Genomic DNA, 22679 nt, shown 5'->3' with positions numbered 1-22679 from the left:
TAGCAGTGCAGAGAGGGGCTCTGCTTCCTCCTGGCTCTCCCATTCATTCATTCATTCATTCATTCAATCGTATTTATTGAGTGCTTACTGTGTGCAGAACACTGTACTAAGCGCTTAGGAAGTACAAGTTGGCAACATGTAGAGACAGTCCCTACCCAACAGCGGGCTCACAGTCTAGAAGGGGAAGACAGACAACAAAACAAAACATATTAACAAAATAAAATAAATACAATAAATATGTACAAGTAAAATAAATAAATAGAGCAGTGCTTGGCACATTCATCTATTCATTCAATCGTATTAAGTGCTTGCTGTGTGCAGAGCACTGTACTAAGCGCTTGGGAAGTACAAGTTGGCAACATATAGAGACTGTCCCTACCCAACAGCGGGCTCACAGTCTAGAAGGGGGAGATGGGCTCCTAAGGGGCTGGCCAGCATTTCTGCAGGGTGGGAAACTTCTCGGCACCTCAGACCTGGATAATAATAATAATAATGATAATAATAATAATAATAATAATAAGAATAATGGCATTTGTTAAGTACTTACTAGGGGCCAAGCACTATTCTAAGCACCGGGGTGGGTACAAGCAAATTGGGTTGGACACAGTCCCTGTCGATCAATCAATCAATCAATCAATCGTATTTATTGAGCGCTTACTGTGTGCAGAGTACTGCACTAAGTGCTTGGGAAGTCCAAGTTGGCAACATATAGAGACGGTCCCTACCCAACAATGGGCTCACAGTCTAGAAGGTGGGGACAGAGAACAAAACTAAACATATTAACAAAATAAAATAAATAGAATAGATATGTACAAGTAAAATAAATATATAGAGTAATAAATATGTACAAACATATATACATATCACAGTCTTCATCCTCATTTTGCAGATGAGGTCACTGAGGCACAGAGAATAATAATAATAATGGCATTTATTAAGTGCTTACTATGTGCAAAGCACAGTTCTAAGCGCTGGGGTGGTTACAAGGTGATCAGGTTGTCCCAAGGGGGCTCACAGTCTTAATCCCCATTTTCCAGATGAGGTAACTGAGGCCCAGAGAAGTTAAGTGACTTGCCCAAAGTCACACAGCTGACAAGTGGCGGAGCTGGGATTTGAACGCATGAAGTTAAGAGACTTGTCCAAGGTCACACAGCAGACAAGTGGCCACAGTTGACCACGTCGGGGAGGGAGGGGCGAGCGGGAGAGGCAAGCCTGGAGGGCGGACGGGTGGAAGCGGCGAGCCCGGGAACCCAGGAGCTCCTCTTTCGGCTGGAAACGCGACCGTGGTCCCCGGGTTGGAAGGATGGATGGTGGGGGACACTGCAAAATAATAATAATAATAATAATGGTATTTGTTAAGCGCTTACTATGTGCAAAGCACTGTTCTAAGATCGGAATTGCCTTTGGAGGGGGCAGGGGGGGCTCAGGGGGTACCTCGGCGGAGCTGAGCCTCCTCTTCCCGTCCTGAGGAAGCCCTGAGTGTGAATCCTCCCCTCCGCAGAGCTCCCGACCTCCGGGCACCACCATCCCCTCCCTCCGCCTTAGGTCTTTCCTCTCCAGGACGGGCCTCCCAATGGGGATTGGGGGGTGTGGGGCGGGAGGTGGAGAAAAGTGTGTGTGTGTGTGTGACCGTGTGTGTGTGTGTGTGTGTGTGTCTGTGACTCTGTATGTGTGTGTGTGTGACTGTGTGTGTGTGTGTGTGTGTGTGTGTGTGTGTGTGTGTGTGTGTCCCCTCCCCTTGGCTGCGGGTCAGCCACTCAGAGGGTCTGGCCAGTGTCCAGCCCGGCCCCGTTGGCTGCAGGGGCCTGCCGGGCCCCGGAGGGGGAGGGGGGTGTGTGTGTGTCAGTGTGAGTGTGTGTGTGTGTGAGTGACTTTGTGTGTGCGTGACTGTGTGTGTGTGTGTGTGTGTCCCCTCCCCTTGGCTGCTGGTCAGCCACTCAGAGGGTCCGCCCAGTGTCCAGTCCGGCCCCATTGGTTGCAGGGGGCTGCCGGGCCCCGGAGGGGGAGGGGGACGGGTGTGTGTGTGTGTGTGTGACTTTGTGTGTGACTTTGTGTGTGCGTCTCTCTGTGTGTGAGAGAGACTTTGTGTGTGCGTGACTGTGACTGTGTGAGAGACTTTGTGTGTGTGTGTGTGTGTGTGTGTGTGTGTGTGTCCCCTCCCCTTGGCTGCAGGTCAGCCACTCAGAGGGTCCAGCCAGTGTCCAGCCCGGCCCCATTGGCTGCAGGGGGCTGCCGGGCCCCGGAGGGGGAGGGGGGCGGGTGTGCGTGTGTGTCTGTGTGTGTGTGTGTGAGTGTGTGTGGCTGTGTGTGTGTGTGCGACTGTGACTATGTGTGTGACTTTGTGTGTGCGTGACTGCGACTGTGTGACTGTGACTTTGTGTGTGTGACTGTGCGGGGGGGAGGGGGAGGGAGCGAGGGGGCGTGGGGGAGGAGGAGGAGGAGGAGGAGGAGGAGGAGGAGAGAGGGGAGAGGAGAGGAGAGGGGAGAGCGGGGAGAGGAGAGAGGAGAGAGGAGAGGGGACAGGAGAGGAGAGAGGAGAGGACAGGACAGGAGAGGACAGGAGAGGAGAGAAAAGGAGAGGAGAGGACAGGAGAGGAGAGGAGAGGACAGGACAGGAGAGGAGAGAAAAGGAGAGGAGAGGCCAACAGTTGGGAGGCAGGAGAGCGCGGGGCGAGCGGGCGGAGCGCGACACAGCCCGGCCGGCCGGCCGGCCCACCCACACACATATCGCATCGCACCGCACAGCACCGCACCGCACCGCACGGCCAGCCCGGACCCCCGGCCCTCCATCCTCGCGGACGGACGGACGGACGGACAGACAGACAGCCCCTCCATCCCTCCGTCGGTCCATCCGTCGGTCCATCCGTCGGTCCATCCATCGGTCCAACGGTCGGTCCGTCGGTCCACCCATCCATCCGTCCATCCATCCATCCATCCATCCATCCATCCATCCATCCATCGGTCGGTCCGTCGGTCCATCCATCCATCCATCCATCCATCCGTCCGTCGGTCGGTGGGTCGGTGGGTCGGTGGGCGGGCGGGTCTGCGGTCCGTCGGTCGGGGCGCGCCGGGCGGGGCCATGGCGGTGTCGGTGCCCCCGGTGGTCAGCGCTACTTCGAGCGGCGGGGCCGGGGCCGGGGCGGGGGCCGGGGCTGGGGCCGGCGGGGGCTCCGGAGGGGCCGGGGGGAGCTCCGGGGGGGCCGCCGCTGCCTCCGGGGGGGCCTCCGGGGGGGCCGCCGGCGGGCCCGCGGGGGGCTTGTTCCGCGCCGACCCCCCTGTATTCCCCGAGCCCGGCCTCCGAGTCCCCCCGCCGCCTCACCCCCAGCCTCATCAACCCCTTCATCTCCTCCTCCTCGTCGTCCTCCTCCTCGTCCTCCTCCTCTTCCTCCTCCTCGTCGTCCTCCTCCTGCTCCGGGGGGCCGGCCGGTCCTGGGGGGGGAGGCCCGCCGGGAGGAGGAGGAGGAGGAGGAGGAGGAGGAGGAGGAGGAGGAGGAGGAGGGCCTCCAGGAGGAGGCAACGACTGTAAGATGGTGGACCTCCACGGGGTGAAGGTGGCCTCGTTCCTGGTGGAGGGGCAGGAGCTCATCTGCCTGCCCCAGGTGTTCGACCTCTTCCTGAAGCACCTGGTCGGGGGCCTGCACACGGTTTACACAAAGCTCAAGCGCCTGGATATAGCGCCGGTGGTGTGCACGGTGGAGCAGGTGCGAGTCCTGCGGGGGCTGGGGGCCATCCAGCCCGGCGTCAACCGCTGCAAGCTCATCACCAGGAAGGACTTCGAAACTTTGTACAACGACTGCACCAACGCCAGGTCAGTGCCCGCCGGGATGCCCCTTCCCTTCCCCTCCCTCCTCCTCTCCTCCTCCTCCTCCTCTTCCTCCTCCTCCTCCTCCTCCTCGCCCCCCGGGCGGTGCGGGCGGGATGGGGGGGCACCGAGCCAGTCCTGCAAACTTTGAGGCCTCGCCCACCTCTCCGCCCTTGCGGAAGGCCTGGAAAAAGAGGGGCCCTGTCTGCCCCAGGGACGGGACCCCCCCCCAATTGGGAATGGCTAGGAACTAAGTGGGAGGGGCTGGTAACCAAGAGAGGACCCCCCTCCTGCCCCCCACCCGCCCCAAACTGCGGGGTTGGGTGGGGAGGGGGCTGCAAACCAACATCCTCCTTTCCCCCGTGCCCAGGGGGTCCCTTCAATATTTTGGGGGGTCCTGAGTTCTCCTCTCCATCTGGTGGGGTCCCTATGGGGATGGGGAGCAGCTGGACCCCCTCCCCTCCCACCCAGCCCCCCGAGATGTGCAGGTCCTGGACGGGCCGGGGCTGCCCAAGAGGGGCAGGGGGCGAGTGGTCCCTTGGATACCCTTGCCCCTTCTTCCCGGGATGCTTCACCTTAGCAACACCAGAGAAATGGGGGTGGGGGGCAGAGCCCCCCAAACGGAGCGTCCCTCTCCAGGGATTCGGCTTCCTCTGGAGAGACCCCTCTAGGGCTAAAGTAGATCGGGGGGGGGGATGTAGGGGGCTCAGATCCGGGGGGCGGGTAATCCAGTCCCTCCCCCGCCCCCCCCATCCCCGAAGGGGACCCCCCATTTTTATTTTTACCCGAGTCCCTGGAAAAAGTGGGCCCCCAACGGGGCTACTCATCCTGGACCTCTACGAGACCGACTTTCCTTGGCGCTTAACCTGACCCTTTCCCAGCCCCATCCCGGGCACTTCCAGGGCAATCCCGGGGAGTTGGAAAACTCTTTACCCGCCTCGCGACATCCCGGCCAGCAACTTCATCATTTTACATGCAGTTTGAGTCACGTTGCCATTTCTTATCGAAGGGGTGGAGGGGGAAGAATATTCGCTCCAGGGTAACAGGAGACATATGGTCATTCCCAATTCCTTGGACTCTGAGCTGTGATTTGTCTTTTAAGTAAAAGTATTTTTTTAAAAACCCAGCTAAACTATCTTCTGTAGGTCTCACTCTTTTGCCCTGCCAACATCTCCCCTTCACTTGCTGCATTAATTTTCTGTAAAGGTGACTCAGTTCTGCCCTTCCGCTGATCTTTCTGTCCAGGTCCGTCTCCTCTATTTTTACTTCTTGACGATTCTCTTTCTTACCCGGGTGTCTTTTTTTCTTTTACCACTCTACCATACCTCAGGGTGGTGGTGGCAGAAGTATTTTGGGGGAAAGCAAACTTATAGAGCTGGGAAACCGATGAATGCTTGAAAAGATGAGCTTCGTGGCCGATGCACGAGTTGATTCCCAAATTTCGCTTTTTTTCTTAACTCGGTGGAGGATGAGGTTCGTTGCTGTCTGCAAGTTCTCTGGCTTTGGTCAGTTATTCTATTAGAGAGGTAATGAAATACAGGAGAACGGAGCTGCTAAAAAAAAACCCAAACCTTGACGGGGCGTGAACTCGAAGGGGCTGCAGTAACCCCCGGCCACAAAAACGAACGCCTTTTTAGCCCTCTGTTTCTCACATGGCTTTTGCTCCTGGTGAAGAGAGAGGGCTGTCAATCGGAGCGGAACCAGGAGACACACAATAAAACGAGTCAGGCCAGGAGGAGCTGACAGATGTGGATTTAAGGCGGAGAGAGGTTCTCGAACAATACAGCTTGGGAGACCTGATCCTAGCCCCAGACAAGGCCACTAAAAACCTTTCTCCTGGGGGGGGAAAGAGGGCCGGGAAACGGGTGTGGGGAGGGAAAACAGAGAGGTACAAGTGTGTTAGAGGAAAACTCCCAGACCTGGTTTAGATGTGAGATTGATCTTCGTCGGTCGACGGATGCATTTTCATAACGCCTCGTTGAGGGGGAGGCCCCATCTAAAGAGATAACTGGCAGTTTCCTCTCCTTATGTGCCATGAGAAAAAAACAAAATTTCTTTAATGAACCCGTGTGTGGAAGAGGTACGAGTGGCATTTGAGGTGATCCTTCATACCTCGCCCCCTCTTAGCCAGTGCACAGTTAATCATAATAACGATGGTTTTTGTTAAGCGCTCACTATGTGCCAAGCGCTGTTCTAAGCGCTGGGGTAATAATAATAGTTGTGGTATTTGTTAAGCGCTTACTGTGTGCCAAGCACTGTTCTAAGCGCTGGGGTAGATACAAGGTCATCAGGTTGTCCCACGAGAGGCTCACACTTTCAATCCCCATTTTACAGGTGAGGTAAATGAGGCCCAGAGAAGTGAAGTGGCTCTCCCAAGGTCACACAGCAGACAAGTGGTGGAGCTGTGATTAGAACCCACGTCCTCTGACTCTCCAGCCCGGGTTTTTGCCACTAAGCCACGCTGCTTCAGTTCTGTACTCTTCTTTCATTCAATCGTGTTTATTGAGCGCTTACTGTGTGCAGAGCACTGTATTAAGCGCTCTTCTTCAAACGAGTCAGCCTGAAGCAGGCGACCCAGGGCATCAGGAAATTCTTTTAAATCTGAGGGACCAAGTTTGTCGTGAAAATGGTCAGACGGAACACACAAACGGTTATCAGGTGGGGTCGAGCTAGGATTTCCCGGAGCTCCAACGGGTCGGGAGGCCGTGGCTATTTTAATATTCTTCCAAAGCCAAGATCCTTTCCACTAGAGAAGTCGGGAAGAAGTACCCGAAAGTGCCATCCGAAAGACAAACCCCCAAACTCAAGCCCAAAACACAAAAACCTCTGACCATACATTGTTCATGACTCATGACTCATTGCATCCCTGCAATTTCCAGACACAAGCATTCCTTTCATTCCCTCTCAACTTGAGAAAATCACTTTATAGCCGTTCGGTTGGAAGATGACCTAAAACCCGATGGCCGGAGTCAGACACGCAACATTTTGGACAACTTTTGACTCTCTTCTCCGATCTGGCTTTCCGCAGATGCAGTGGCTCAATCCCTCTCAGCTGCTCCTGTTCCCTACTAGTTGGGAATCATTTTAAAGTTAGAAAGAGCCGAGTCAGGAAAGTTCAGAAAGCCTATCTCTTTCTTTGTTTCTGTCATTTCTTTTCTCTTTCCTGCAGTGGGCACGGAATAAAGCAAGTCTGCTAAATTTCTCAAGCTGTAACTACATTTAGTCACTGTAGATAAATGCCGGCGTAAGGGAAAATATTGACTTTGTTTTGTTAATGGGGGAAAGGAGGAAAACTAACCCGTTTACTCCAGGGCCACGCAATCTCTCCCACCTCTCCAAAAGCAACCCTCCTGGATTTCACCGTCCGTGTTGCGTTAATTTGGAGGACTGAAAATATTCAACTTTACCCCCGTCACTTCACTTTGGTTAAATGGATGCTCGTAAAAGTGACCAACCTTGGTTGGCTGGAGTCCTTTAAATAATGCATGGGGGATATTTGGGGAGTTGAATTCAAGTGACTCGACCAGCAGGCTCTTTTCAGATTAAAACTGGAGTATCCGATTGCACTACCGTGTTACCTTTGTGAAGAGAGCAGGACAGAGGTAATTGTGAGCCCTAACGACCGGAATTAGCAGCATCGCTCACTGGAAAGAGCCCAGGCTTGGGAGTCAGAGGGCGTGGGTTCGAATCCCGGCTCCGCTGCTTGTCAGCTGGGTGACTTTGGGCAAATTACTTCACTTCTCTGTGCCTCGGTTACCTCATCTGTAAAATGGGGATTAAGACTGTGAGCCTCACATGGGACAACCTGATCACCTAGTATCCTCCCCAGCGCTTAGAACAGTGCTTTGCACATAGTAAGGGCATAACAAATCAATCAATCAATCAATCGTATTTATTGAGCGCTTACTATGTGCAGAGCACTGTACTAAGCGCTTGGGAAGTACAAATTGGCATCACATAGAGACCATCCCTACCCAACAGTGGGCTCACAGTCTAAAAGGGGGAGACAGAGAACAGAACCAAACATACCAACAAAATAAAATAAGTAGGATAGAAATGTACAAGTAAAATAAATAAATAAATAAATAGAGTAATAAATAAACAAATGCCATTATTATTATTATTATTTACAATGACTTTCACACACACACACAAACACCACACACCCCTCTTCTTAACTTTGGGCGCGCACTGACACTCTGAAACCCAGCGGGTTCCAGCTTCATATTTGCATTTGCTGAATCCTCGAAAGCCGGCTTCATATTTTACTTTGAAAAAAAAAAATACTGCTCTTCCCCTAAAGAGGACCGGAGCGGCATCTCTTTGGCCACGTTTTGCTCCGTGCAGGTTTCTGCCTGAATTTTGGCTTGCTGAAAAACAAGAGGGTTTCCCGAAACAGATCTAAAGCAGCAGACAGAGACGTTTTATTTCATGAGATAGTCAGTGTTTAGTCATGTTGTCTCTTAAAAGCGGCCACAGAGTCAACAATGCTCCGTCTTTATTAGAAGCGTGATGTCAAGATTATAATTAAAGCAAGCCGGTCATGTGCCAATGCACAGAGCCTCCGTGTGTGTGTGTGTGTGTGTGTGTGTGTGTGTGTGTGTGTGTGTGTGTGGATTTTAAATGTACATTTGGGCACACGTAAACAATTTAGCTATTTGTCTAAAGAACTTAGCCTGCTTCTGACACCGCATGAACAAATGCATTTATTAGGTGATGAATATCGGATTAAAGAAAAAAAAAAAGCCCCAGAGCCTGATGGAAAGCCGTTTGTTGGCTTTGGACTCACGGGACGGGTCCCCTTAAGTACACAGAATCAGCAGTTTGAAACGTCTTTTGCAGACGGTGAAATTTTTGTATTTTTTTTTAAAAACAGGGAGCCTCGCACTCAACCTGTGGAAAATGTCAAAGCTGACATCTTTGACCCTTTCTTAAGTAACCTTATTTGTCTTAATAAAATCCCTAGATGTTTTTAAAATGCTCAGAGCAGGCAGATCTAATTGGGAGGATGCTTAATCAAAATATATGACTTCTCTGTTGACAAAACAGATAGCTCTCCACTGGCAATTTAACTTGCAGTTTCAAAGATACAAGCTGTTGAGTAGCCGGTTTTTTTTTTTTTCTGTTGTTGTTGTTTGGTTTGGTTTTTTTTTTCCCCTCCCCAGCCCTGTTCCTTGGAAAATTTGTGTTTTACTCTCTGCGCAATTTAACAGGAAGCCCCAGACACGTCGTTTCTGGGGAAAAGACGTAGGACTATTTTCCCCCAAAGCGAAACAATTAGGTATTAATGATATTCTTGTTTCATGTTCCCTAGGTCTTTGCAAGCGACTGCCCCCGCCCCCCCCCCCCCCGTCTCTTTCCCTTTCACCATCTCAACCTGCAAAAACTCTTCACTGTCACTTCCACTCAGCCAATTCTAAGGAGATAAAACAACATTTAACCACATTTGGTTGGGGAGGGAAACGGAGCATTTGCACCCAATGAGGCTGATTGTGGAGCGGCATGCAAATTGTGTTTTGATTTATCTCTTTTGCACTTTTTTCCATTTGAATTGATCTTGCATTCATTTCGCCAAGCGGCTCTGGGAGGCTGCAGATGTTGCCCTGTGTTTAATAAATCAATGAGACAGATCTGAATGAATCACTTCAGATGGATTCTCTGCTCGGTTTGATGTCTAGATGTTATTCTTAGCTTGTTATCATGACAGATGCATTAATGTTCCCATACACTGCCAGCGATGCCAGAGAGATTGAAGTTTTTAAAGTGCCGGTATTCTGCTTTTTCTGTTGGAATAATCAAATTGTTTATTTAGCCATCGGGGCATATGTGTGCGTGCGTGTGGGGGTAATGGGGGGCTATCAGCTTAATCAGAGGGTGATGTTGGGCAAAATACTACACTCTCCTCTTCAGCGGGAAGTTGAACTTGTTCCATCTCAGATCAAATGATCACAACTCTTCCAACATGGAGGAAATCAATATAAAAATCTAAATATAGTGTAGCTCTTTAACACTGTAACCATTTTCTCCCCATTAATATTTCATTGTAGTAGGAATGATGAGAATATGTAATATCTGATTGGGACTCATTGCTGGTGTCACTATAAATAGACAACATTGCATCCAAATTGATTACAGAAGGGTCTTAGTTTTTTTTTTTTTAATCCTGACTAATAAGCTTCTCCTGGGGCTTAATGCTGCAGTATAGTTTGACCAAGGGATTTCAATTTGCAACTCCTCCTGGATTGAACATTTCTTTTCTTTCAGGGAGGAAGCAGCCTGCCCATTGTGCATTCATTGTTTCTTTGGGATTTAGCGCTGAAAGTGCCAGAGTTGTATTCCTCCCCCCACCCCCACCACCCCGTGGGTTCTATTCTGGGGCCCGAGGACCGCGGATCTGAAAAGGTCCCACATTAAGGAAGGCTACTTCCAAGATGACATCTCCCTTTTCGGGGAGCACGTGCAGGCCAAAAGCACGTTGACCCCAGCCCATTGAAATGGGGCCATCTCACTACATCCGGTGGTGGGGATCTTCTCAAAAAAAAAATCACACAGCGACTGTTGTCACCGAGGCTGAATCTCATGCCGTTCCCCCAAACGACCCCGCTTTCTTCCCTCGACCCTTCACCTCCTTCACTTTAGGGAAATTGCTGGCTCGTCGGGAAAACCTCCGAGGAAGCGGGTTACATTCCCTTCCACTCACGGAAGCCCGGCAAAAATCGGCCACCACAGAGAGAAGGAGATCGGAGCCGGTCCCGTCAGCATTCCTTTGCCAGGATCTCAAATTTAATAAAAGCGACGCTGTAATAGAGCCAAATCGATGCCCCATTTCACTGCAACTTAGGCTCACTCTGATTTTGTTGATCCAACAGGATGGGAAAACAGGGTGCTTTGGATAGAATGCCCAAGTTTCAGCTCCTTCAGATGGATGATTTTCCTGGGAAGATACTCAGAGAACAGGATACGGTGGGGAGGACGTTTCCAAGGGGAGTTTAGAGTGAACTTCGGGAAAGGTCTAAGTTAGAGCGTGAAATGCTTTCGAGCAGGAAGTGGGCAGGCTTTCCATTGCTTTCCTTTACGGGGCAACGGTTGAAATCTAAGGCAAATGGATAGCGTCATCTGGTGAAAGTAGGAAGGCAAGATGCGTGTCTTGGCGAACACTTAGTGCCAAACCCTATGCCAGTGACTGAGGAAGATACAGGACGATCTGATTTAGACACCGTTGCTGGCCCTCCTGGGCCGCTTCACCATCGAGTTGATTCTCCAGCTTGAACTGGTGGTGGAAAATAAGCTTTCTTGACAGAATCTGTCACCGACCTGCGTTTCTCGAAGCAGAATCAGAGGTTATGCCTGGACTTGGGAATGCAGTGCAAGTAGTCACAGTGGGGATATGCTGGATGGATGGCTACCGACTCTGGAGTCGTTATTAATAATCATAATAATGGTATCTGTTAAGCACTACTGTGTACCAGGCACTGTATTAAGCACTGGGGTGGGTACAAGCAAATCGGGTTGGACACAACCCTTGTCCTGCGTGGGGCTCAGAGTCTTAAGCCCCATGGTACAGATGAAGTCGCTGAGGTACAGAGAAGTTGAAGCGACTTGTCCAAAGCCGCACAGCAGACAAATGGTCGAACCGGGATTAGAACCCATGACCTTCTGACTCCCAAGCCCGTGCCCTACCCACTATAATAATAATGGCATTTGTTAAGCACTTACTATGTGCCAAACACTGTTCTAAGCAGTATGCCATGCTGTTTCCTGAGTCGATGTCTCGGCAGAGGAAGTTCTACTTTTCCTTCCACCTGCGGAATCTGGAGCGGGATGGAGTCGGGCCATTCTTGATTTTTTTGCGGAGCAGGCCGGAGTTGTGTGCTTGCTGCTGGCATCGCATCCTGAATGAAGCCATGTGGCGCGTCAACTGACGTTTAAGTTTTTATTCCATTATAAAAGCTATTCATATCTTTCCGACCAAGGCATTCCAAAGAGACTTCCAGGATAGGGCTGGGGAAATCCAGGGTTGGAGGACAGAGTGGAGGAACTGGACAAGTGGCTTGAAAGGGACTCCGGTAATAATGATAATCATTGTGATATCTGTTTAGCGTTCGCAGCCAGGCACCGTACTAAGCGCTGGGAGAGATACAAGATAATCGGGTCGGACACAGTCCCCGTCTCATGTGGGACTCCGGTCTTAATCTCCATTTTCCAGAAAAGGAAACTGGAGCCTGGAGAAGTGAAGCGACTTGCCCCAAATCACACAGCAGACAAGTTGGCAGAGCTAGGATTAGAACTCAGGTCCTTCTCACTCCCAGGCCTGGGCTCTTTCCACCTGGTCATGCTGCTTCTCTGGTTCTTTGGAATCGAGAAGTTTTTACTGGAGGACTTAGGCACAGGTTACTAAGTAGGGGCCCCCTCTACACCAACTCAATGGTTTCTAGACTGTGAGCCCGCTATTGGGTAGGGACCGTGTCTATATGTTACCAACTTGTACTTCCCAAGTGCTTACTACAGTGCTCTGCACATAGTAAGTGCTCAATAAATACGATTGAATGAATGAATGAATGAATGAATGAATGACTATGTGATTTGGGTTTATTCCTTTAGAGGAGAGCTCTGTCCCCATGAACGAAGCAGTCTTGCAGCCAGTTTCTAACGGGAAACAAGGCTGGCTGGGGTGACCTAGCCCCTTGCAGTGGATGACGTTTGTTTTAGAAACACTAAAACCTGTCACAGTGGGTATTTCACCTTCTTTCCCACCTGGGATGAAGAAACGGACTCTTACTGAAACCTGTACTGAATTATTCTCTTCTTTCCTCAACTTGCCTCTTCTCTCTCCCCCCTCCCCGTTTTTTCTCTCCCCTCTCCCCTTCTCTCTTTTTCTCATAAGGAATAATCCTATTTTGTTTCCTAGGAATGATGCGATTTTTGAAGGGGAAAATCCACTTTCACAAATGAATCTGTGAAGATAAAATTACCGCTTGCAGCATATTATTTTGACCTGTTTAGATTCATTTGGATTATTAGAGCAGATGGTGCTGAATAATTTTTTATGAAGATACTACCGCAAAGAGCACACTCCAGAGAAGTTCAGGGACAGAAAGAATGAACAGCAGTATTTTTATTACTGCATCATGGGGTGGGTTTATTTATTTTTTCAGAACCGAGTTTAAACAAGTTGACCACTTAACGGAGTATAATGCAGTGAGTGTTAGGGTATAAAACATTCAATTCCAATTGTGTCCAGTGACTTTATCAGGTTTCTGGCCACTGATACCTGGTAATAGCATTTAGGTTGCATTTAGTCCGCTATTTATGTGATGGGTTAAAAAAGAAAAAGCAATATTGATTGCTCTCCGGATTAAAGTTTGAAATCGGCCAACGGACTGAACGCAAAAGACTTTTTTAAAAAATAATTTCTCAGCTCGCCATTGATCTCCCCGTTTTTATTGCATTCATTATTTATTAAAAGAATTTGCAAGCTAAACATAACGTTAAGCTAGTTTGCACACGGGGACTGCACTTAGGAAATTGAATGGAAATTGCATTAGAGATGAGCATCTGTGCTATTTTTCCACTCGTGTGTTTATGGGTTTGTAGAAAAGGTGTATTGGATTAACAGTTACGGCCAGGAGAGCTTGCAGCAATATGTTAGATTCTGAACGGTTTGTCGTCTGGATGGGAACCTCGCTCTCCTTTGCATGTCTAAAGGTGATCCTTTGAGTAAGCAATATTTAGATCGCTGCGGTACTTTTATCAAGGCATGATGAAAGGTGTGTTACCTCTCATGATCTGGCTTGCCGTGTACGTATTTTTTACGTTATTTGTTAAGCGCTGGCCACATGTCAAGCACTGTCCTAAGCACTGGGTAGATACAAGTTAATCAGATTGGATATCAGTGCTTGGCACATAGTAAGTGCTTAACAAATGCCATTATTATTATTATTATTATTATTATTATTACTATTATAGCCCCTGTCATGTGGGGCTCACAGTTTTTTTTTTTCTGTTGCTGTTTTTTTAGCTATTTGTTAAACACTTACTATGTGCCAGGCATCATACTAAGCGCTGGGGAAGATACAAGTTAGGTTGGACACAGTCCAGGTTTTTCTTGGGGCTCAGTCTTAATCCCCATTTTACAAATGAGGTAACTGAGGCCCAGAGAAGTTCAGTGACTTGTTCAAGATCACACAGCGGACAAGTGGCGGAGCCGGGCTTAGAACACAAGTCCTTCTGACTCCCGCTCCTGGGCTTGATGCGCTAAGCTGTGCTGCTTCAGTTTAAATATCCTCCTCATCATCATCAGTGACATTGAGCGCTTATTGTGTGCCGAACACCGTACCGACCGCTTGGGAAACTACGACACAACAGAACTGGTAGAGAAGCAGCGTGGCTCAGTGGAAAGAACCTGGGCTTGGGAGTCAGAGGTCATGGGTTCAAATCCTGGCTCCACCAATTGTCAGCTGTGTGACTTTGGGCGAGTCACATCACTTCCCTGTGCCTCAGTTCCCTCATCTGTAAAATGGGGATGAAGACTGTGAGCCTCCCGTGGGACAACCTGATCACCTTGTAACCTCCCCAGCGCTTAGAACAGTGCTTTGCACAGAGTAAGCGCTTAACAAATGCCATCATCATCATCATCATTCCAGGCCACAGGCAGGAGGTGGGTGAGAGATCAGTGGCAAGACAGACAAGATTGAGGTCTGTACCAAAGTCAGAAAAACTAAATGGAAACTTTGATCTGGGTCCAGGCAATTCATATTTTCCTGTTCAGCAAAGTTACTTCTTCTAGTGAAAGGGTGGTGAATGTTTGTACTTTTCTATTTTATTTTGATGTCTGTCTGTCTCCCCCATGAGATAGTAAGCTCCTTAAGGGCAGAGCACATATCTACCAACTCTATTACAATGTACTCTCCCAAGCACTCCCAAGTAGAGTGCTCTGCACATAGGAAGTCTCAAAAAAAATAACAATAATGGCATTTATCAAGTGCTTACTATGTGCAAAACACTGTTCTAAGCGCTGGGGAGGTTACGAGGTGATCAGGTTGTCCCACGGGGGGCTCACAGTCTTAATCCCCATTTTCCAGATGAGAGAACTGAGGCACAGAGAAGTTAAGTGACTTGCCCAAAGTCACACAGCCGACAATTGGCCGAGCTGGGATTTGAACTCATGACCTTTGACCCCAAAGCCCGGGCTCTTTCCACTGAGCCACGCTGCTTCTCACACTGCCATTGGGCGATTAGGACTTCAATTTGATTAAGATTGAGTAAGCTCTTATCATTTTTTTCACTTAGCCGGGAAGGTGCTTTTTCCAAAGAAACGTTCAGTCCATGTTTCCCCACTCCCCAAGAGCCCCCAGTGGCTGCCCATCCACTTCTATGTCAAACAGAAACTCCTTTGCGTCAGCTTTAAAGCGCTCAATCACCTTGCCCCCTCCTACCTTACCTTGCTGTTCTACTACAATCCAGCCCTCCCACTTTGCTTCTCTAATGCCAACCTACTTACCGTATTTCAATCTCTTCTATCTCGCCACCGACCTCTCACCCACGTCCTGCATCTCTCCTGGAACACCCTCCCGCTTCGTATCTGACAATAACTCCGTTTTCAAAGCCATATTGAAGGCACTCTCCTCCAAGAGGCCTTCCCTGATTAAGCCCTCATTTCCCTCACTCCCTCTCCCTTCTGTATTGCTCTAATTTCCTTCCTTAATTCATCCCTTCCTCAGCCCCTCAGCACTTATGAACATATCCGCAATTTATTCATTTATATTAACGTCTGTCTCCCCCTCTGGATCTTGAGCTCGTTGTGGGCAGGGAATGTGTCTACCATCTCTGTTGTACTCACCCAAGAGCTTAGTACAGTGCCCTGCACACAGTAAGCATTCAGTAAATATGATTACGAGTCTTGCAATATGGAATATTTACTTGTGTTAATTTATCTGGTCAGACTCTTCATGGAAGTGGCTACTGGTAATTTATTCCCCCATTCTAGACCGTAAACCCGATGTGGGCAGGGATTGTCTCTCTTTATCGCTGAATTGTACTTTCCAAGCGCTAAATACAGCGCTCAATAAATACAATTGAATGAATGAATGAATAATTTATCATAGTGCCCCTCGCCCCCTACCCTACTGTAAACTCCATGATGGCAGAGATCATACTTACTAACTCTGTTGTATTCTCCCGAGCAGTGTTCTGAACTACTGGTTGATCAAATTGGGACATTCATCTTTTTCTGAGATTGGGGGGGAAAAAAAGAAGTTCATTTACTGTGATCTCTGGGCTTTTACCCACTAAAACTATAGCCAAGTAGGAGTCTTCGACCAATCGAGGAAGCTCAATTCCAGCTTCTTATTCAGCATGAGTCAGATTGCCTCACCCGTCTTTTCTGTTTTTCGGCGGTCGTTTGCGCAGTGCACAGCAGTGAGCCCACGTAATAATAATAATAGTGATTGTGGTACTCGCTAGGCACTTACTATGTGCCAAGTAGCGTGGCTCAGTGGAAAGAGCATGGGTTTTGGAGTTAGAGGTCATGAGTTTGAATCCCGACTCTGCCAACTGTCAGCTGTGTGACTTTGGGCGAGTCACTTAACTTCTCTGTGCCTCAGTTACCTCATCTGTAAAATGGGGATTAAAACTGGGAGCCCCCTGTGGGACAACCTTATCATCTTGTAAACTCCCCAGTTCTTAGAACAGTGCTTTGCACATAATCAGTGCTTAATAAATGACATTATAATAATAATAATAATAATTATTATTATTATTATTGTTATTATTCTAAGCACTGGGGTAGGAAGAACCTTGAGCTACCGTTGTGGATCAGCTCATAGACTGGTTGAGCGTTAAGCTCAGTGTTCCTTCTTCTGTATTTCTGAGGTTGGCTCCCTTCATTTTCCACTTCCACTGTTTGGCGAGAAAAGGAAGGAGCGGCATGAAGCTGCTCATTCCTACAACTTTTCCGGGGAGGAGAAGCGGAAAGTCAGACCAGGGGAACAGAATTTTAAAGCAGCGAAATGAGTTATTCCGTTTTTACGGAAGAAAGTGTTACAGATAGATTGTGCCAGGAGATGGCATTGGGATAAGCCATGCCTTAACCAGTTGCGATGGCTGAGAGCCATTGCCTGGCGACTCCTGTTTGCTCTCCATTTGCGGCAAGATCCGCAGAGACTCCAGCCTGTGAAATGAATCAAAAATATTTCGAAATATGGCAGTGGAAGCATGTTCAGTCACAGTATGTCTTCGTGTTTTGAGCTTCGATTTTAAGTCGGCTGGACATAAGACTGAGCCCCCTTTTTCCTCTCCACCTCCCCATCCCCCCCACCCTACCTCCTTCCCCTCCCCACAGCACCTGTATATATTTATTTATTCTACTTGTACATATTTACTATTCTATTTATTTTATTAATGATGTGCATCTAGCTTTATTTCTATTTGTTCTGATGACTTGACACCTGTCCGCATGTTTTGTTTTGTTGTCTGTCTCCCCCTTCTATAGTAATAATAATAATAATAATAATAGTGGCATTTGTTAAGCGCTTACTATGTGCAAAGCACTGCTCTAAGCGCTGGGGAGGTTACAAGGTGATCAGGTTGTCCCACGGGGGGCTCACAGTCTTAATCCCCATTTTACAGATGAGGTAACTGAGGCCCAGAGAAGTTAAGTGACTTGTCCAAAGTCACACAGCTGACAATTGGCAGAGCCTGGATTTGAACCCATGACCTCTGACTCCAAAGCCCGTGCTCTTTCCATTGAGCCACTCTGCTTCTTCTAGACTGTGAGCCCGTTGTTGGGCAGGGACCGTCTCTATATGTTGCCAACTTGTACTTCCCAAGTGCTTAGTACAGTGCTTTGCACACAGTAAGCGCTCAATAAATACGATCGAATGAAAGAATGAATGAATTTGGAAACTTAGAGCTGGGTTTCAAAAAGCTGGTTCAAAATCTTACTTCTGTTTGAAAGAATTCTGGGAAAACAAACATATTCTCCATCCTGCCTTGACTGTGGCCCCCATGTGGGACAGTGACTATCATCTAACGCTTAATACAGTGCCTAGCATATAGTAACCATCTAACAAATACCACAGTTGTTATCGGCGCAGACGCTCCCACTACATGAGAAGCAATAATAATAATGATGGCATTTGTTAAGCGCTTACTATGTGTAAAGCCCTGTTCTAAGTGCTGGGGGGATACAAGGTCATCAGGTTGTCCCACGTGAGGCTCACAGTCTTAATCCCCATTTTGCAGATGAGGGAACTGAGGCCCAGAGAAATTAAGTGACTTGCACAAAGTCACACAGCTGACAAGTGGTGGGGCTTTGCGCATAGTAAGCGCTTAACAAATATGATTATTATTATTATTAAAACCCTGGGAGGAGCAGCATGATCTAGCAAGAGAGCCTGGGCTTGGGAGTTAGAGGACCTGAGTTTTAGAGAAGGACCTAGGTTTTTAGAGAAGCAGTGTGGCTCAGTGGAAAAAAGCACAGGCTTTGGAGTCAGAGGTCATGGGTTCAAATCCCGGCTCCACCAATTGTCAGCTGTGTGACTTTGGACGTCACTTCACTTCTCTGTGCCTCAGTTTCCTCATCAGTAAAATAGGGATTGACTGTAAGCCCCCTGAGGGACAACCTGATCACCTTGTAACCTCCCCAGTGCTTAGAACAGTGCTTTGCACATAGTAAGTGCTTAATAAATGCCATTATTATTATTATTATTATTATTATTGTTACTATTAACTGCTGTGGGACACTAGGCAAGTCCCTTACCTTCTCTGGGCCTCAGTTCCTTCATCTGCAAAATGGGGATTCGATACCAGATCTATCTCCTTACTTTGTGAGCCCCATATGGGATCTGATTATCCTATATCTATACCAGGCCTTAGTACGGTGCTTGACACACAATAAGCACTGAACAAATACCACAATTATTATTTTTATTGCTCTTGGGTTTGTGCTTTAAGACTGACTAGTTTCTGAGCATTTGAAAACTTTCTGAGGAGCAAGCTTGAAACTTTGGATGTAAAGTTGAGTAAGTAACAAAATTTTGAAAATGGGCCCCCAGCCCCACTGACCTCTGGATTGTCCTACCTGTGAGTTTATGTGGGTCACTGAAGTTGTTTTTCCTTTTAGCACTTCATAAAATTTACTGCAAAACTCACAGTATGGTTCACGCCTCAAGTTATGGGAAAATCAAAATTTTCCAGTTGCAAGATGAGATTTATCAAAGGAAAAATATTAGTCCTAATTCAAGTTCATCAAAAACTCTTAGATATCTAACTCTTTATTTAGCCACTCATATGGACACAAAATAAAATGCAAGACAAAGCCACAAAACAAAACACAAAGCCACAAAACAAAGCACCCAAGCCACAAAACAAAACACTAAACCACAGTACAAATCACAAAACAAAACACTAAACAAAAAACAAGCAAAAAGCAGGTGATCCAGAACTAGTATTTGTTCAGCTGCCTCATTCTACACATATACGTGTGTGTGTGTATGGAAAGGGGAAAAGGAAATGAATTCCCCTCCTCAGTTTATAACAAAGATAGGTGCTCCTTGTTGGGCTGCTTTGATCTACTTTTCATCCAAGAACATAAAAAGCAGATTTACAGAATCTGATATAAAAATCTGAAGCATGTTTGTCCCTTTGAACTGCCCCAGTTCATCTTCATGGTTTGCAACTGGCAATTTTCAAAGTTTGGAAATCATAAGTGCTCAATAAACACGATTTCCCCCTTCTAGACTGTGAGCCCACTGTTGGGTAGGGACTGTCTCTATATATTGCCAGCTTGTACTTCCTAAGCGCTTAGTACAGTGCTCTGCACACAGGAAGTGCTCAATAAATAAGATTGATTGATTGATTGATTGAATGAATGAATATTTTCAATTCTGATTTCATGCTGTAAGATCATTTTATTACCCCTAATGATTGTCATGTGTCAATCTTGAGTCCTGTGCACCTGCAGAGTTCTAATCCCAGTTCTGCCACTTGTGTGCTGTGTGACCTTGGGCAAGTCACTTCACTTCTCTGCAACGTGGCTCACTGGAGAAGCAGCATGGCTCAGTGGAAAGAGCCCGGGCTTTGGAGTCAGAGGTCACGAGTTCAGTCTTCTAGAAAAGTGAGCCCGCTGTTGGGTAGGGACCGTCTCTATATGTTGCCAACTTGTACTTCCCAAGTGCTTAGTACAGTGCTCTGCACACAGTGAGCGCTCAATAAATACCATTGAATGAATGAATGAAATCCCAGCTCTGCCAACTGTCAACTATGTGACTTTGGACAAGTCGCTTAACTTCTCTGTGCCTCAGTTATCTCATCTGGAAAATGGGGATTAAGGTGAGCCCCCCCCCCCCCCCCCGCCGTGGGACAACCTGATCACCTTGTAACCTCCCCAGCGCTTAGAACAGTGCTTTGCACATAGTAAGTGCTTAATAAATGTCATTATTATTGTTATCATTATTCTCTATGCCCCAGTGACCTCATCTGTAAAATGGGGATGAAGACTGTGAGCCCCATGTGGGACAGGGACTGTGTCCAGCCTGATTACTTTGTATCTACCCCAGAGCTTAGAGCAGTGCCTGGCACATAGTAAGCACTTAACAAATATCATTTTTTTTAAAAAAAGCATATCAATTTTTTTCTGAATGGGCAGAACCATCGCTAGCCAAAATGACCGTAGCACAGTGTGAGCACTAGGATTTCTTACCTTGACCCAGTGGATCAGTCCCATGGTAGATGGGGACTCTGTTTAATCTGGTTCTGTTAGGTATTTATTCATATTAATGTCCGCCTCGCCCTCTCAAGACTGCAAACTCAAAGTGGGCAGGGAATGTATCTGTTTACTGATGTAGTCTCCCAGATGCTTAGTACAGTGCTCTGAACAAGGTAAGTGCTCAATAAAAATGATTCATTGAATGAATGAAAGGTTATCTTGCCTCTACTCTAGCACTTAGTTCAGTGTCTGGCCCATAGTAGGCACTTAGTAAATATCATTATTATTGCTATTAATAATAATAATGACATTTATTAAGTGCTTATTATGTGCAAAGCACTGTTCTAAGCATAGCGGTGGTTACAAGTTGATCAGGTTTTCCAACTGGGGGCTCACAGTTTTGATCCCCATTTTACAGATGAGGTAACTGAGGCCCAGAGAAGTTAAGTGACTTGCCCAAAGTCATACAGCTGACAATTGGCGGAGCCAGGATTTGAACCCATGACCTCTGACTCCAAAGCCCATGCCCTTTCTACTGGGCCACGCTGCTGTTGCAGTTTTCATCGACAGGATTAGCCGGCTTTACATCAGAGTTGCCGCCGGGTGGTTCTTTGGTCAGAAACCTTCACCGTGCACGACTCGGTGCCAGCATTCAGAGCAAGGATGGGAACCGAGGTCTCCAGATTCCCAAAATCCCATTCTTCCCACCGGATCAGCAGCAGGGCGGCAGTGGGGAAGCATCTACAGTCCCTTTGGTCACAGAGGAACTCCATGGTGTGGTGGCAGACACCCGGGAAGCCAAGCTCCCGCTAGATCTTGCTGGGAAACCCTGTTTACTTGTTTTGATGTCTGTCTTCCCTCTTCTCGGCAGTGAGCCCATTGTTGGGTAGGGATTGTCTCTATTGCTGAATTGTACTTTCCAAGTGCTTAGTACAGTGCTCGGCACACAGTAAGCACTCAATAAATACGATTGAATGAATGAATGAATGAAAGGAAACATAGCAGAGCCCGGGCTTTGGAGTCAGAGGTCATGGTTCAAATCCCGGCTCCACCAATTGTCAGCTGTGTGACTTTGGGCTAGTCACTTCACTTCTCTGAGCCTCAGTTACCTCATCTGGAAAATGGGGATTAATAATAATAATAATAGTGATGGCATTTATTAAGCGCTTACTATGTGCAAAGCACTGCTGTAAGCGCTGGGGAGGTTACAAGGTGATCAGGTTGTCCCACGTGGGGCTCACAGTCTCAATCCCCATTTTACAGATGAGGTAACTGAGGCACAGAGAAGTTAAGTGACTTGCCCAGAGTCACACAACTGACAATTGGTGGAGCCGGGGTTTGAACCCATGCCCTCTGACTCCAAAGCCCGTGCTCTTCTCCACTGAGCCACGCTGCTTCTCTTGAAGCAGACTGAGACTTGATTAAGACTTGATTAAGACTGTGAGCCCCCCGTGGGACAACCTGATCACCTTGTAACCTCCCCAGTGCTTAGAACAGTGCTTTGCACATGGTAAGTGCTTAATAAATGCCATTATTATTATTATTATTATCATTATATAAGCCCTCGAGGGTCTTCAGCTGGAGCAAATATGCCCCTCGGGCTATTGGAGACAGAACTCTGGATTGGCGATTTCATGGTTCAGGGTGAATGCAAGAATGAAGAGTTGTACTTGAACGTATTGGGTAAACTGAGGATTTGAGGTTTGTGTGTACTTGAGAGAAAGATATGTCTGCCGTGCGTGACCTTGGGACAGTCACTACACGTCTCTGTGCCTCAGTTTCCTCATCTCTAAAATGGAGATTAGAGTGGGAGCCCCATGTGGGACAGGGTCTGTGTCCAACCTGATTAGCTTGTTTCTTCTTCCCTGTCGCTTAGAACAGTATTCAGGACATTGTGAGTACTTAACAAGTACCACTATCATTACTATTAATGCACTCTAAGCACTTAGCAAATGTCACCGTCATCATCGATAAATACTACGGGTTGATGGAGACTAGTCTAGGATTCTGAGCCCGGAAATGGGTACCAAGCCAAGAGGTGGGGAAACCCTAGAATCCATAGTTATTGGGATTTTCTGAAGCCGGGTACTGTCTCCAACCAGTTGCTTATGAGCGACACACCTGTTATTCTTGGAAACCCGACGGCTTGACTTTCGAGGCAGAAATGGCAGC

The 22679-nt window shown here is 47.8% G+C and overlaps 1 protein-coding gene across 4 annotated transcripts in view; it reads left to right on the top strand.

Annotated features, from left to right (window-relative positions):
* The first annotated feature begins 3488 nt into the window (after positions 1 to 3488).
* Positions 3489 to 22679, top strand: part of DACH2 (dachshund family transcription factor 2) — a 471250-nt gene continuing 452059 nt past the window's right edge. For all 4 annotated transcript variants that reach the window (XM_038747659.1, XM_038747658.1, XM_038747657.1 and 1 more), the window contains exon 1: positions 3489 to 3808. In XM_038747659.1, coding sequence (XP_038603587.1) covers positions 3528 to 3808 — 281 coding nt within the window. In that variant the 5' untranslated portion in view covers positions 3489 to 3527. The remainder of the gene's footprint in view (positions 3809 to 22679) is intronic.

The sequence above is a fragment of the Tachyglossus aculeatus genome, chromosome 6, assembly GCF_015852505.1.
Source record: "Tachyglossus aculeatus isolate mTacAcu1 chromosome 6, mTacAcu1.pri, whole genome shotgun sequence".
NCBI classification, from domain to species: domain Eukaryota; kingdom Metazoa; phylum Chordata; class Mammalia; order Monotremata; family Tachyglossidae; genus Tachyglossus; species Tachyglossus aculeatus.
This window is presented reverse-complemented; position numbering and strand designations above follow the sequence as displayed.